Source organism: Gouania willdenowi, chromosome 20 (assembly GCF_900634775.1).
Source record: "Gouania willdenowi chromosome 20, fGouWil2.1, whole genome shotgun sequence".
NCBI lineage: Eukaryota > Metazoa > Chordata > Actinopteri > Blenniiformes > Gobiesocidae > Gouania > Gouania willdenowi.
In genome coordinates, this window is record NC_041063.1 from 23,161,617 (window position 1) to 23,179,511 (window position 17,895).

General features: G+C 37.0%; 1 protein-coding gene across 3 annotated transcripts in view; it reads left to right on the plus strand.

Annotated features, from left to right (window-relative positions):
• ctnnd2a (catenin (cadherin-associated protein), delta 2a) overlaps nt 1-17,895 on the plus strand; it is a 350,952-nt gene that overhangs the window by 201,402 nt on the left and 131,655 nt on the right. For all 3 annotated transcript variants that reach the window (XM_028434803.1, XM_028434804.1, XM_028434805.1), the window contains one exon: nt 7,257-7,551. In XM_028434803.1, the coding sequence (XP_028290604.1) occupies nt 7,257-7,551 (295 nt within the window). The remainder of the gene's footprint in view (nt 1-7,256; nt 7,552-17,895) is intronic.

Below are 17,895 nucleotides of genomic sequence, written 5' to 3' on the forward strand. Positions count from 1 at the left end.
CACACATAAAACCAACTTCTGCCTTTTTACTGGGCCGAAGCAGCCATAATTCTATACATGGACTTATAAATAAAAAATCTGAATAGAAATACCATCATGCAGCCTGCCAGATTGATGAGAAATAAATGATCTTAACCAATAGCATTAAAGCTGATAGGTTAACAGCTGGGGGCTTGTGTTGTGTGAGTGTCACTGATGTGTACATGCATTGTGAGATATGGGGCATTGTGCAATGTTCAAAAATCTACAATCGCACTAAAGTTAAAGCCAATAATGTAAAATAGCTTTCCTCATTAGCTGAAGGGGTTTGTATTCTATCTATGATGGTTAATGAGGCTGAGAAATACAGTTTGCCACTGTGTGTGTATGTGTGTGTGTGTGCATGCGTATGTGTGTGTGTATGTGTGTCTTTTCCAGTGTCTTCAGCTCAGTTGTTGGCTAGGAGGCTCTCCCAGGGACAAAAACAGAGAGCGAGAGAAGAAATTAATCCTTACTGTCCTTCACATTCATGCATAATGTGTGTGTGTGTTTGTGAGGAAGATAAAGTGTGTGTGTTTTCGCCTCGTTTGTGTGTACTTCATTCTTGGTCGCTGTAGGCAAGGTTGTGAACGCATGCTGCTGCCTGACCTTAAAGAAAAAAAATGTGTAACAGGACTAGATGTTTAGTTTGTGTCAATCACTGGCATATGTAGAGATGGTGTCCGTGTGAGAATGAGCATGTGGTGGAGACTGTAGCGAGGGGCTTTTGTGTAATCGTGCTGAGCAGCAAAGCGTGACAAGCGAAAGGACATGTCCTGATCGCATAGTCCACGACATCCACAATAGAGACATTAGGAGATGGAGCGGCTAAAGGGGAAAATAAGGAACACTTGACTGGTTGATGGAGAGGATGATAGCCAAATACTTCGCACAATGTGGAACTGCAAAGGAGGGATTCAAGTTGTTTTCTGAGATAAAAAAGAATGGAGCCAAATATATATATCTATATATACTGTATATAGAGAGAGAGACATGTTGCAGCTAGCACTGCCCGAGTGTCCTTGCTAGCTGTCCATGCTAGCTGCTACATGTTTAGCATTAGGTTGTAGCGGAGGCTATTAAAGCTCCAGTGATTAGCAAACACTTTTTGGCACAATTTGCACAAAACTGGACTTTCTTTTATTATAAACTAAAATCAACGCCCACAAAGCACAGCAATCTCCTGTCTTGTGTCTGTGCATCAGTATTATGGGTATACCGGTGTCACGGACTAAGTTTACCTTGTACTGAGATCGATTATGAGCATAACGAAAAATGAATTTTTGCTAGGTCCGCTGTGATTTTTGCAACTTCCGCCATGGTGAGTGAGTGACAATCTCAGTGAACAACTTGAGTAAAGTCATAGTGTTTCATGCAGCAATTCCAATATGAATAGGAATAGTTTATTCTCCAAAAAACTTATATATACTGTAGATTGCAATAAATACCAGTTAACCAGTTAACAGTTAACTTTACAATAATAAGCTGTTATATTCATATAAATGATCATGACAGTCACATTTTTTTTTGTCATTGGTCAGTTTTTTATCGATGGTCGACTAATGTGATGTTTTAAGCATTTTTTAAAATCAGTACAATAATCTCTGTATGCCATTGTGCATGGCAATTCCAGCACGGGTACATCTCAGTACGTAGCAGTCGCGTACTAAGATTGTAAAACAATCTCAGTGGTGCGCACTGAAATTATAACCCTTACATAATCCAATAAACAAATGAAACATGTGTCCGTTCACTTTGAAAACAAACATTTTCCGGTAGTGTGCATGTGCATGCATGCACATATGTGCCCATATACAATCTTAGTACGATGCGCACTCAGTTCATGACACCAGGAACTTTTGAAATGAAATGTTACGCGCTGTTTGGAGGGCAAAAAAGCGATTAACGTCGTTATTGTTTTGTTGTTCTTTATCTGCATTGAAGTCCCAGCCCTAGAGAAAACATGTTTTCTCTAGGGCTGGGACTGTAAGAACGAGTGCAAAGCATTGAAGAAAACAGTGGCCAAGTATCATTTTCATTGTAGTAAAGTTTTCAACTAATATTATAATATCATAATATAATATTTGTTAAAAATACAAATTATTATAGTAGTGTGTATTTTGTTTTTCTTATCCATAATATCACTGTAAATAGGTTTTAAATGACTGAAATGTCCGCAGCTTTTTGCTGCTTTTCAGCTGAAAATAGATGTTTCTGTTGCCATCTCTGTAACATGGGTGGAAAGCGTCCTCCTGCTCTTTTATCCAGTCCCTGCTGCTCTGAGAGGTGGCCCTGAGCCGGCTGGATAATTACTGAGGTATCACCATGTCAATTGACTATCAGGGTTTCCTTCCCCTTTGCTAATCTGCTGGTGGGAGCAAAGTGGTGCTTTGTTTACTCTGCAGTAAAGCGAGAGAATACAAAGACACGCCCTCCTTTTTATTCCCTCTCACACATTAATTTCACGCTGCCAGCATCATTTTGTGTTGTTGTTTTCTTTAACACATAAGCAGACACTGTTTAATACATCCTAATGGAATTTATTGATTATTTAGTTTCCTTAAAACATCAAGCTAAACTTTATGCGTTTAAACCTGACTTTTACCCAACTCATCAGATCAGAATTTGACCTTTAAATTTGATATGTAGTTTCAACTCAGGTTACAAAATGTGCTCAAAGCTTAATTTGGTCCCAAATGTTAAGACGGCGATGCTGTAACACACGTAGAAAGGCCTCCACGTTTAGATTGTGTTCAACTCTATTAGCATCAAAGGTCAAGTCATCAGTCAGACGCCAAACTATTACCACAGCAAATAAGTTCTCCACCATTTACTTTTAATAAAACTCTGTGATGGACGGAGGCAAAAAAGGAACTCGTGGTTTAGAGATTACATTAGGTTTTAAAAAATAAAAGCATTAATTTAAACATTATTTACGTTGGATGTTTTAAGGATGTGTTAAACAAACAATACTTGAGAGAGAGAGAATGAACAAATAAAGTGTAATAAATAAATAATAATAATAAATATTAATAATAATAGTAATAGTAATAATAATAAATGAAAAAATACTTAAGTAAAATATATAATAAAGTGTAAATTGTTCCCACCCCAGGTGTGAGATAACTGGAAATTATTAAAAATAAAGTATAGAAATAAGTCTATTCAGGACCCACTAAATCAGTGTTTTTCAACCTAGGGGTCGGGACTCCATGGAGGGTCACCTGGAGTTTAAATGGGGTCACCTGAAATTTCTGAAAAAATGAAAATAGAGTTCTAATTTTTATTATTATTATTATTATTATTATTTCAAAGTTCAAGGTTTTTTTATTGTCATTTTACCATAAAACAAAATTTGTTTCTCAGGTCCAGTAGCATACAAGAAATGAAGAAGAAAATAAATATTAACAGAAAAATAGTGCAATATAAACTTAATACAACAGAAACAAATAATAGAAATAAATAATAAAGTATTTTTTTGTAATTAAAACAACTCAATTTTAAACAACTGTATGTCTATACTTTCACTATGTGAAATATAAATCTAGTTCATCAAAAATGTAGTAAATAGTAGTAGTAGTAATATATATATATATATATATACTAACTACTGTTTCTTTCCACTATGTTACTTTATTTATAATTATAATGTGACATTCTCTATAGTTGTTTTCAAATAGTTTTGACTGTGAATTCGTTTTTTTTAAAGCTGAATTTTTTAACTTCAAAATCAGACGTTGAATTTCAAAACCATCACATTTCTAGCATGTCTTATTTTTTGTATTCCTGACACTTATTTAAAAAAAGTTTTGAATAATTCAATATTAAAAAACAAAAATGTAATAAATAATAATAATATAATAATAATATTAATAATTTAGTGTCAAAGATTTCACCTCCAAAAAATTCAGTGTCAATAAAAGGGGGTATCGTACTTGGATTCAGAAATAGGAGAAAGGGGGTTTGAGAACCACTGGTTTATTGGAACCTTCCAGTTTATTTTCAGTCATTGTAACACAGGCTAGATTAAATCTGTAAGGGATTTTTCTTCTTCTTTTATTTTGAAATTTGTCCTTTCTCAGTTTCAGACCTCTTAGTGAGGGCGCACTGACACTGCTGGTGTTCGCCTGAAGCCCAGGCTCCTAATGAGACTTTCAGAATGACAGACGCATTTTAAAAAAAGTGTAGAAAAAGCCTGGGATCTTCCTGTGATGGCAGAAACTTTGCTTCATTACCCTTTGCTCTGTAGGCTCTACTGTCACTTTATATGCTGTCTTTTTTTCTCGTCATTGGTGGGCTCTGTGTCCTTTGTAGTTTGGTCTTTCCCTCTTTTCAGTTATTTTTCTGTCCAATTCTTTAGCTGTTTGTTAAATTTAGGACATCAGCTGAGTGGCTCAAGCTTGCCTTGACTTTACAGCTCAATTTTTGTCATTAACTGACTAGTATTTTTTTAGTTTTTGACTTTGATAAAGGTCTGTTTACTCTGGTTCTTTTATGGAGCAGGTACTTAAAGATAATGTTGTTACAAAAAAGTATTTTAAACTATAAGAAGATCACTTGTAGGCAAGGCCAGAGAAATGTAATTGTGTAGCACATTTCATACACGAGGCAATTCATTGTGCGTTACATGATTAAAAAGTGGAACAGAAAACAATCAACAGTTTAAAAATCAATAACAACATTAAAATCAGCAATAAAAAAAAGCATTTAATCAACAAATATATTATTGAAAATATGATATAAATGATCTAAACCTGACAACATGTGGCAACAGTCTAATTTGGTGTAGCCCACAGAGAAATCACATAAAATAGCTTCAAAAATGCAAGAACAGCAAAAAACAAAACAACATACATTTTCTCAAAAAACACACAACTACAAATCTACAGAAATAATACCTGAAAAGTGTACAATAGATGCAAAAAAAACATAAATGCCTTTAAAAACACACAAAACAAAAAACGGCACAAATTGACCTTAAAACACACAAAATGACAGAAAAATATACAAAGCAGCCAAGGTGAACGATTTTCTCTCCTATATTAATACCAAGATCAGTCATTATTCTAAATGCTGACGTCAATGGATCAATTGGATAAACCTTCAGAACCTTTGCTCTGGTCAAAAGGTAGAAAGGAATATGTTAGGAAAGACAATAGAAAATAGAGATGAGCAGTGATGAGGCAGAATTCACGTCCATCACTCATGTGATTAGAAGAAGTTCTGATTTGAATAGTTTATCATAGTTACCATCAACAGGTCAGATGAGTTATGTTCATTTTTTTTTTTTAAATTTAGGGAAAGTGCCTGATACACAAAATATTGTTTTATATCGCAACATATATCGTATTGTGACGTACAAATCATGAATCGTATCGTCAGATTCATGGCAGTGCACGCCCATAATATGTGTGTGTGTGTGTGTGTGTCAGAGATGTAAACTAGAGCGATGCGAAAGGTTTGAAGGTCAAGTAAATGCCAGCATTCAACACGGCGTTAAAGAGCATGTTAGGGTGAGACACTCACACACACACACACACACACACACACCCTCCAGGCCTTTGTTAATTCTCCATGGTTGGCTTTGTTGTTTTGCATTTGCATCTGTGTGTGTGTGTGTGTGCACTTTTCTTTGCAGACGTGCATTAAAGGTTTGTGAGTGGAGTCTCATTGACCTGCGTTAAAGCCTTAGTAAATCACACAGAAGCCTATTGATTGGAAAGCTCCGTGATTTATCGTTTTCTCCTGAAAGACCACATTAATGGTGTATTTGCACACGTGTGTTTCATTGTAAACATAATGACAGATGAGATGGATCCCCCTCAGCCTGTTCTAGTGACTTTATAGACGATACATCTTCTTTTCCTCGTGTTTTCTTGAGTTTTTCCTCTCACCGCGCCGACCCCTCGTCTCCAGCACAAACAGACTTATGAGTTTAGACTTGATATTGCTGTGTTGATGTGTTGTTTGAGGGACTAAGCTTATGTTGTCTGAAGGGTTTTAGTGTTGATGAAACTGTTATTAGACTGGGATTTAGCAAGACCTCTGCACATCCAATGCCACTTTGCTATTTGAGGAGTTCTGAAATAACACGTTGGCAACATATACCAAAGAAAATTGCAATATATTGTTAGATATTATTGGCTTGATTGTAAAAAAAAAACAAAAAAAAACTTTGGTAACACTTGAAGTTGATACATAAAGCTGACATTACGCTGTCATTAGCATTAATAAGGTGTCATGTAGGCTGACATTAATTATTGTTTGTTATCCTAACTCTTCACAGAGGTGTAATGAGTACTGCTATATCTTACTCAAGTAGAAGTACTGTTACTTCATTAAAATTGTACTCACGTACAAGTTAATCATACATAAATAATTCAAGTACAAGTAAAAAGTTACTAGTTACTTTCATCTCCCCACCCACGTTTATTTTTGGTAAAAAATCTTGCCACAGTTCCCTTGCATACAGTAAACATCTCATGTATAAACTAAAAAAGGAAGAGACCAAATATCGCACAATTGGAACTTATTTTATTTCCCACAAAGGCATCTGTATAGAATACATTTATTTTTTAAATAAAATAACACAAATGGATCCAATGCAAAATAAAGAAAATTCCCAGGCATTCCTTTTTGTTATTGCGCTGTGCATTACGTTTAATCTAATTGGTCGGCTATGATGTGATGCATATAATTGTAGTTTCACAATGTCCATTGATCATTTTGAAACAAAAAATAATAATTTACTCAGTAACGGTAGAAATGTAACAAATTACTTTACCTACTTATTTTAACACAAACTTTACCCATAAAAGCAACTCAATTACAGTAACGTGTGTACCTGTAATCTGTTACTTTCACCTCTGACCCTTCGTTACCAAACCCCCCAGATCCCTCAACATAACCCAAAAAATGCCAACATAGCTCCAAAGGTGTCATAATTTAGCTAAAGGCGAATGACCCCCCAATGACATCCTTCATGACACCTTATTCATGCTAATGACAGCGTAATTTCAGCCTTATGCATGAAACTTTAAGTAAAGTGTTACCAAAAGTATTTTTTGTTTCATAATGCTCACAGCAATGTTACTTTTACACCTTTTTTTTCCTTTCTACCTATTCGTCGCCTTTTCCTCTCTTTCCTCCCGTTTCTCTATTCCACTCTCCTCTGTAAGACCAAACCATGCAAGTCCATGACCTAAGTTATGTCCTCTGTCCCTACTTTCCTACCATAGCACCCTCCTCTCCTGGTGTCGACTCCGCCCCTTTGCAGCGTACAGGAAGTCATGGTAACTATGGCCGCGGTGGGACCAATAACTACGCCACAGTGGGACCAGGCTACACCTCCAGCGGAGGCGGTAGTAGTGGAGACGTGTACGGCTCAGATCCCTACGTGGCAGACCCCTACCGCACCTTGCAGTACTGCCCCTCGGTGGTGGAATCCCCCTACAGCAAATCTGGACCCGCCCTGCCGCCTGAAGGCAGCCTTCAGCGTTCACCATCCATCGACTCCATTCAAAAGGATCCCAGGTAGGATGAAAGGATGGATGAAGGGTGTGTGCTGCATCAATACGTGTGTGTGCTTTTATTTTTTTAAGAGAAATCTAGTTGGCTTCAAAGAGCAAATGATCACTTTGTGTACTTTATAGGACTACCTCTATGTATGATTATTGGGCAGGTGTTAGTATGTATGATCACCATAAGAAGGTTCTGGGTTCAAGCCCCGGGGTGTACACTTTCCTGTGTAGAAGTTCTCCCACCATCCAAAAACAAATCTTGACAGAAATATTTATACAATTTTAAAAAAAAAGTCAATTTCAACATAATTAGGAATGGAAACCGAAAACCGGTTCATTCTGAGAACCAGTTTCCAATAATCCAATTGTTTGTTTGCTTGCCTGTGTGTCAGTCCCGCTTATCGGTTCCTCTTACGTCGCATATACGTAATGACGTCACATGCAAGTAGCGTGTTGTTAAAACCATAGACTGGTGGCTCCGTATTTAGGAGTCAGTGATGATTTGCGTATTTTTTGGCAGTTTAGGCTGTGTTTGAAGCCTGTTTCAAGGGGCCAGGACGGGAGGAACGTGGATTCTGTAGTGCACTATATAGTCCAAAGAGTGGATCAAGAAGTCCAACTATATAGAAGCCGTCCTCCCATCCCTGGATGAAGAGGGACACATTGCCAATGGTGTCATCGTTAGCTGAGAAATATCTGTGTCCAAGCATCCTCCACACCATCTGAAAGAGTGTTCTCCACAGCTGGAGAAACCCTAATTCCAGAGCAACCTCGTATCATTCCTTACAAGGCAAACGTGCTAATTTTTCTGCACAAAAATAGTTAATCTGATAATTGATAAGTACAGCTGTACTTTTGGTTAATATGTTCTTTTTTTTTTTTTACAGAAGAATTATTTGTTTTATGTCTGAATTAGTTTTGGATCAAGTTGTCCAATTTCAAAAGGAGAACTGTAAATATTCTCAAATGTTTGTAGCCAAAGTGTCATATATATATTGTCATGTATCATGTATATATTATTAACCAGTGAAAACAATCTATACCTGCCTTACCTGGTGGATAAAAACATAGCTGATGTCCCTGCAGGAAATTAAAGAGACAAAGATAAGATAAAGAAGAGTTAAAGCCAACAAATTCATTTGTATTATTTCATTTCCTCACCAGATGAGAATCGATAAGAGAATTGGTAAAGAATCAAATTGATAATCAGTCTTGATAATGGAATTGGAATCGCTAAATTCTTATCAATTCTCATACCTAAATATAATACACATTTGACTTGTTTGTTGGGCAAGGGATAGGAAAAAGCCTCAGCTTGTCAAGTCCTACCCACATTCTTCACCATTAACAAATGCAAAATCTAATGGATAGAGAAATACTTTATTAAGATAAATAAAACTTAACAAAATGGACAATACATTCAGCGTTCACCATCTTCAGCATGAATGCTGAATGATTAAAGGAACCAGAGTTGGTGTTATGTATTTACTGGTGTTCTTAGTTTGTTGTGATCAACTTCCTTGTGTGTTGACGGCTGACGTTGGTAGTGCTCGGTATTATAACATGAAAAATATTGTTACACAAAAGCTGTGTAATTATTTCTGTAAAAGTATCTAAATGTAAATGTTCTATGTGGATACTACTTGGACTGTAACGCCGCAAAACAAAACTTAAAGCTGCAGTATGTAGAATTGTGAGACCCTGCCCTGTTTCAAAACCTATTGTTCATTACCGGTATCCTCATGAACACGCATGAAAGCGCATCCAGACTGCAAAATGAATTGTATGTGTTCTCGCCACCTTGGATATGCTTTTCTTGGCAATTTATTCCGTTTGTATCACTTTCACTCTGAAACCAAAGTATTCCACCATGAGTCTGTTCCGTCCAAGTATGTTTGTGATTTTAGTTGAGACTGTTGTTTCTCCACATCTGTCTTCCTTTTACCTTTTGCTTTGCCGTGTAACTGTTGTGCCTAATGCTATGATGGAGACTTCTCCTGCTGGAATGTCCACCATTGTACTTCTCTACAGAGGACGTAAACGCACATCAACTTTAGTCGAGCAGCCAATTGAAACAGCTCATGGAGCACTCGGTCTGTAAAAAAGATCTCTGATTGCCTGAAAAGTCGCGTCACACTCCTGGATTTCTAATTTTCATATACATAACCAAGACAAACTGCCAAAGTACACTGTTATTTTAGAAATTTTTGAATTACAAAATGCTCAAACGTGATTATGGATTTTTGACCAAATGAAGCCAAAAAAAACTTACATACTGCAGCTTTAAGCTGAAACAAGCACAGACTGCATGAAAAAAGTAGCACATATATTAAATACATTAAGATACTTTTCTTAAATTCTATAATTAACACACATTTAGAAGATGTCATGGGTTTCTTTGGTTTGGAAAAGGACGAGTTTAAATGCTGCCGACTTTCTGCCAATAACAACGTAGAGGTCAAAAGCCTCCAATCAAACGTTGCGATCTCCCTCTGTGCCAACAAACACTACAGTCATCAAGGCTTTCATCCAAAACATAAAAAAAAACTCGAGCTGCAGCATCGACTGTTCCTTTGTTTACGAGTTTCTTTACTTCGCCACAAGTCACGCATCACTTGGATGCACTTTTTCACCTCCTTTAATGTCACGCTGTGTTAAAACTGGTCCCACTGGGCTGCAATCACTTCTATCCTCTTGTCTGTGCAATTAAGCAAAGCTCGGTCTTTCCTTTTTTATTTATAAATATTTCACAAGACTCTTGATGTATAATTCCTTTAATTACAGAGCGAGATGGACCGAGACGTGCTCATCAAGTCTCAGCAGCAGCTGTCAATGACACAGACAAAGAGAGAGAGAGAGAGAGAAGGGCAAACAATGGCAGAAAATGCGATTAAAAAGGAAACTCAAGTGATATATACGCAGCAGGAATGAAACAGTTTTTCATTCCCGTGAAGTTATCAAAGATATCAGACGGATAACGAGGTAGAGATGAATTCACTGATATTAAGGCCGTCTTTAGGTTCCAAACAATCCTCTTTTTCTCCAGGGATTAACAAATTACTTTGTGTTCATTTTTGTTCAGAGGTGAAAGTAGTGAATTACTCACGTTACTGTAATCAAGTTGCTTTTATGGGTACTTCTAGTTTTTTTTTTTAGTATATTTCAATATATGCCTCCTGCATCCTCACTATTGTTGTTTTTTCTTCCGTCACAGAATTTTGGTGCTTTTCAACTCCTTCAGCAATTGACTGATTTTGACAATTAAGATATCAAAGCATGCCCAAAATTCAGCACAGGGGTGCTTGTACTTTTGTGATTTGTAACTTTTACCAAATTTGAAAACATTTTGTTCAAAAATGTACCCATTAATTTCAATTGGGAATTTTAGTGTTTTAAGATTTAACGGCTTCAACTTTGAACTTCAGCGGTTCAGACATTCTTTAACGGATTTCAAACATTCAACTTAAATCAAATATTCAGCTGTTTGATGGCTAATGCTAGACAAATACTAATGCTTGCTAAATGCTAATGCTAGACTAATGTCAGCTAATGGTATTGCCAGGTTAATACTTGGCTAATGCTAGGTTAATGTTAATATTAGCCTAATGCTAGCAAATATTTATGTTAATATTATTGCTAGTTAGTGCTAATGCTAGCTAATGATAATGGTAGTTGAATGCAAATTTAGGGTTAGATTTAAAAAAGTCAATTAGATTAATTAATCACAAAGCATAATTAATTAATCGCACAATAATTTTAATCTATTGACAGCAATAATTATTTCATTCATACAAACCTTTTATTTTATGCAGATGCCTTTGTGGAAAATAAATTGGGTTCCAATTGTGCAAGATTTCATCTCTTCCTTTTTAAGTTCATACATGTGATATTTACTGGATTGCAAGGTTTAAATACCAAAAGTAATAAGATTTATTCCCAAAAGTAAACGTGAGGGGTTAAAGTAATTTTGACTTTGAGCAGAATACATCAGTACTCTTTACACCTCTGCTTTTGTTACCAATTTGTTCATCATTCTGCAATGATTCAATCCTACAATATGCCAATATCGTCCTCCCCGTGTATGCAATCATCTAGCTTCAGTTTGTATTACCCAATTGAAACTATGCATTACATTTGGCTTTGTGCGGAGGTTAAAAAGCCTCCCACTCTAACTTCTCTCGTTGCTGTAATTGGATTGAGTTGCGCCAACACGAGGCGCTAAATGAGTTAGCAGCTATTAGAGACGAGGAACACTCAAAAGTGAGGGCAGAGGTTGGCTTTGCTAGAGCTGCTGTGTGTTAGTGCGAATGCGTGTCTTTGTTTCACTCCCTTTTTTTTTATTGAGTTTAATAAGTAGAAACATAGACTTGTGAGTTCTGACCTGTCTGGTACCTGAACATTATGTTAATCATGCAATTTAAAGTTTTCTTCAGTTTAGGAAATTAGAAATAAAGTTTATTTTAAGGTCAATCCTGAGAAAATGAATGTTCATTTTTGCAATTTCACGTAAACTTAGCAGGACTAAGGTTTCTTATTTTATCTCAAACACTGGTATAAGTTCATAAACACCAAAAGATGAGATACATTTTTGTACTGATGGCAAATTTAAAGGGGAGCTACAGTATATACAGCATATATATATATATATATATATATATAATTTTTAATGCATTTGCATCACCTATGGGTGCAAATTAGACTTACCTTGAAGTTTACATATGGGCTGTGTTTGAAATGGCATACTAGCGTACTTCTCATACACCCCATATTTCCACTGGATGCGGCTCTGCTGCGTCACCAGAGAAGATAGGTTTCCACTTCATTCTATGTGTTAATTTCCACCAGGTCCGCTGCGGTGTGTGTCTGCTCCTTCCCAGATGCGGTATTCCTTTGCCCTGCGCCAGATATACGCAGGGCTTCTATTTCTGGCAGACACCGGAGCACGACGCATCAATCAGCACAGAGCAAATGAAGCTAAACAGGAAATTAAGCACGTACTCCGCAATAAAATATCGGGTTACTTTTCAAAATAAAGCACTTCAGATTATATTTCAAGTAAATACATCACCAAAACATAATGTGTAAAAACAAATTCACATCCACTATATTGATTCCTCTCATACTGTAACTGCACTGTAAGCTGCAGCAACTTTGATTTAGTTCATGTTTTACTGGTGCAGTTTTATCTCTTCTCTGTTGGCTGTTGCTAAAAAATGTGTTTATGACAAATCCAGAGAGTCCAACCGTCTTGTTCTCCTTCGTTAGGAAAACTGACCTGTTTATTGTTGCGTTTATAACACATACATTTAACCGCGTTCTCACGCGATTATATAAATATTGTGAGAACTGCTCTGTCTCGTGACGTCACAGTCGTTCAACCGGAGCGCACCGCGGCACACTCAAAACACAACCGGTGTAAATTACCGGACAGCGGTGAAATACCGGATCGGTGCCATGGCGCAGCGGAGACGTATCCAGTGGAAACCCCGGGTAAGTCTGATTTCAAATTTAGTATATAGTGCGTTTACATTAGATAGGATGGAAACATTGAGTATGCGAGAAATGCCTGTATGTGTACTATATAGGGACATTTTTGAAGTATGCACAGTGGGCACACTAGTCATACTTAACCGCCCCAAAATGTCAAACAGCCCCTTTTCAAAACAAAAGCATCTCTTCTGGTCATCCATTAGTGTTTCAACACTTTTGTAAATAGGGCTTTTGTTCTGAAATGTCAGAATGAAATGTGTTTCCGCAGATTGGATGGATGAGCACATGTTGATATTCTACTTGGTCACTTTCTCACTTAAAATGTTTTCAGAACATTCAAAGGTGGCGAATCAACGGCGATATTTAGCCTCAGTGTGTTTCAGGTTTTGGTTGTTTTAGGTTAAAATCGTCCACAACAAAAAACTTGAATGAATCTATAAAATCAAATAATCACCCAGGCCTATTTCTACGTTAAAAAGTCCGATCTCCGACTTTAAAGCGTCCCAGATGTAGCTTGTCGAAATAAATCCTAAACAATGGCAGACCAAGATAGTATATACAGTAAAGACGGTAATATTTGTGGGATTTTTTGGCCTTTCAATGCACTTTTTAAAGAGGAGGTCAGAAGATCCAGAGCTGCCTTAAACACAGCATTGCTGTTCCTCGAGGTATCACTCCATTTGCACGTCCCTTACGTTAAAATCGCGTTTTGAGCCTGAAGGCATCCTATCCAGTGCCACTCTAATAACAAATTGCTTTTTCATTGCAATTTTTGCAAATTCTTTCTTACATGTCACATAGCAGACGATCCGTGAGTCGTTGGCATCGATTACTCGTGATAATGTACTGTATTATTTATGCATACAGAGAAACCTTGAAGAGTCAACTTTGCATCATGTGAAAATATTCAGGTTTAGTTTTATTCATCGCCGTATTCTGGTCTCATATTAGGTGTTATTAAAATGTGTAAATGTGTCGGCCCAGTGGCCTGTAACTCGTTTAGAGGTCATCACAGTCTCTGAAGATTGAGCACGAAAGGGCAAGAGGTGATGAAAGCGACACAAAGGGAAAACTCAATAACTTCTAATGGATGGGAGGACGAGGAGGAGCGGAGGAAGAGAGGGAGATGAGACGGATGAAGAAAGGGCGCGAATTAGTGAAGATGAAGCAAAGTGGAGAATGAAGTCATCGAGACAAAATTATTGATGGTGAAGAGAAAGTGGAAAAAAAATCAGGTTAACATTAAAAAAAAAAAAGCAAATAAAAAGGTGTGCAGGTTTAGAAGTCGTCTCTCTCAGTGAGTTTATTTCTTATGTGAATATTAAAAACCGTTGCGTGGAGGGAGAGGAAGATGGTGAGGAACTGTTGAGCACTGAATTGCAAAACCAATAAAGAGACGAGCAGCAGGAAATGAGGGCGAAAACCAATAATGAAGACATGGAGAATGGAATGAATAAAGAGGATTCAGAGAATCCTCAAAGAGGGAAAACACACTCAATTGTTTTGAAGATTTGGAGAAGGGGGCCGAGGAATGGAAAGACAAATGGCTAGAAGGTGTGAAGGGAGAGAGAGGAGCATTAACTCAGGGAAGATGAGAGTTTGGGGCTGAGTCGGTGGGAGCAATTGTTATTGTTCCACACTTTGAAAACATAACAAGCATTTAGAGTAAATGGTAGAGCTTATAAAGGGAGAAATACTGCAGGTGAGGGCGTTCACTCACTCGTAGGAATAAAGATCGACCCGAGAATAAAAGAAAACACACTCTAGCATTGCGCTGAAAACAAAAAACACTTTCTCAACTGGGAGCTTGTGCTCCCCTTATCTAATCAAAGACTTAATCCACTCGAATCAGGTGGTAGTATTTTACAAATAAATAATATTAAACTCTTCTGTTTTATTTTTAATTCTAAATACAACTGGGGCAATCAGACCTCTGACCCTAAAAAACACACACATAATGACAGAAAACTACTCAAGATGAAAAATATGCTAATTTAACATTGGAAACACACAAAACGTCCACAAAAAGCCACAAAGATCACACAAATAAAACGAGATAGAAAGAGAGCAAAAAACTTCATCTCCTTTTTGCCAGATATTCAGTTATCTGGATCAGGAACAGTATCAGATCACTTTAAAGGCTTGGGGAAAAAAAATGTTTATTGCGATGAAATGTGCAATCTGGATCCAATCCGGATTAAACTCCAGGAACCAACCCGATATAACTGAATAAAATTTCATCAAGATTGTTCCATTACAAACCAAGATATACATTTTTGTAATTTCACCAATGATGAAAAATAGGTATTTTTCATTTTTCCAACCTGATCCAGAATCTGTATCCCCTCCAAAATTTAGTCCAAATCTTTTAAGCACTTATTATGTAAAAAAGACAAACAAGCAAATATATAAACACATGAAAATATGACCTCCTTAGTGGAGGTAATTAATAAAATCATGCAGAAAATGATATTAAACTTTTTTCCTACAGCGTTTGTGTTACAATATTAACCCTTTGCTTTAAAACAATAGCTTTAAAACAATGCTCACATTGTCAGCTAAAGGCGACGTTGATACGACCAAACATCTCTGTTGATATATCAGCCAGTGAAACCCATTGCCTGTAAAAGTTGGGTAAATGATAACCAAGTGGAGATGTGAGTGAGTTTGACGGAGCTGAATTTATGATCAGCAACTCTGCTGGCGTTCCCTGTCGTCAGTGGTCAGCATCCGTTACAGGCAGTGGAAGGAGGGGGAACCAACTGAGGAGAATCTCTAAACTTACAGTTGTGTTTAGAGATGATCTTGAAATGATTATCCACGCCTTTGTTTCTTCTCGTTTAGACTACTGTAACAGTTGATTTTCTTGTCACAAACGGAAGGACTCATATTACTCCCATTCTAAAAGCCCTTCACTGGCTCCCAGTCACTTTTCGTTTACATTTTAAAATCCTGGTGCTAACCTTCAGGTTCCCTCCTACATTAGAGACTTGTTATGTCATTATACCCCCCCTCGGAGGCTGAGGTCTCTGGATCAGAACCTGCTCATGGTCCCTCACACACACACACACACACACCCACACACACACACACGCACACACACACACACAGACAGAGATTTCTTGCTTTTATAGAGAGATATTGATGCCAACACCACTTTGGATCTCTCTGGTGCATTTACACAGTTCACACATCACACAGGACATCTCATAGTGAACTGGGATGAAAATCACCGTTGTGGGGTTTTAAAAAGGACTGGCACAATAATAGTCAGTAATGTTCCTGTTGATTGGAATATAATTGGACTACTAACCTTAAGTAGAGCTATTACTCAATATGATCTACTGCATGGGATGTGTCACTGTCAGTGAGGGATATTTAATTTCTTTATGACTACAGTATCTCATGTGGGAGGTTCGTGTGTACATATTCTCTATGTAGCCCATGCTTTTATTTACTTACACTTACAAGACAAATAGAGCAGCCCATTCCCCTGTGTGTGATTGTGTGTGTGTTTGTGTAAAGATGTTTGTGTGTAAAGCAGATCTTACAAGAAAGGAATGTTTTATTCAATTCAATTCAACTTTATTTATATTGTGCAAATTACAACAATAGTCATCTTGTAACATACTTGTAACATAGCTGTTTGTAATGCTGCTACTTGTAATGTTGCTATTTGTAACGGTGCTACTAGTAGGGCACTACTTGTAACACTGCTAATTGTAATGGTGCTATTAGTAATGGCGCTACTAGTAACGGCACTACTTGTAACGCTGCTATTATATGTAAGGGGGTGTGCATGTTGTGCACAGCTAAGGTGTCCAGAAGAAGTAAAAAAAATATCAGCTTTATTTAATTCTCGTATTACTCCGTATTGGTGAGTACACAAATCTGAGTACATTTACTCATGCTATATCGCACATTCTTAGTATCTAACCCAGAGGTTCCCAACCTTTTTCACATTTTTACATCACAAATGCCCGGCGACCTCAGAGACATTTTTTTTTTCTACAATTAGTTTTTGATCATATTTTTTAAAGTGTGTTAAAAATACAGAGTAGCCAGGATTAGTGCACAAAGTGACAAGTGTGCCACCTCAGCTATTTTTATACTGCATTTTATTTGAATTGGATTTATATATGAGAAAGTTTAACTATGATACAGTTATTTGATATTGTGTGATGTGCTATTTGAAAATTTTTTTTTTTTTTGTTTTACAATTTACTAGACATTTCAGGTGACCCCATTTTAATTCCAGGCCATAGGTTGAAAAACACTGATCTAACCTATTTCCAGGCCATCATCAAGGTGAGCTTATGTTTTTAACAAGGTTGTTTCACAAAAATGTTTTGGTATTATGACTAGTACAAGCAATTCTTAAATTCCATCTTTATGTTATGATATTTAAACCTGAACTATAGAAATATGGATTCTTATAATATGTAGCCACGTGTCATACGATGCCATCCAGTGGTTTTCTCATAAGGAGACGTGATAGAAAACCAGAATAAACAAAATGCAGACTGTGTTCGACCTACCACTGTGCATCATTACATCTGCTCGGCTAAAAGCCAAACAAGAGTGGCAAAAAGCAGAGAGGCCATCAGCCCCCCTTTGCCTCTTGTTATTAATCTGTCATACACATCAGGCGCAGATAAACGGCTGATGAAGAAAAAATAAAGTGTCAGACTGGGAGAGATAATGAAGATAAAGAAAATAGTTTGTTTGCTTTGGTGACTCAGGTGGAGAGAGAGAGAGGAGACAGAAGGACATGTGAGGATGTAAGAGGCCCAGTAGTCATCGGGTGAACGAGGGATTGAAAGGAAAAGAAAGAAGAGAGAGAGATAGTGGCGGGAGAGGACACACT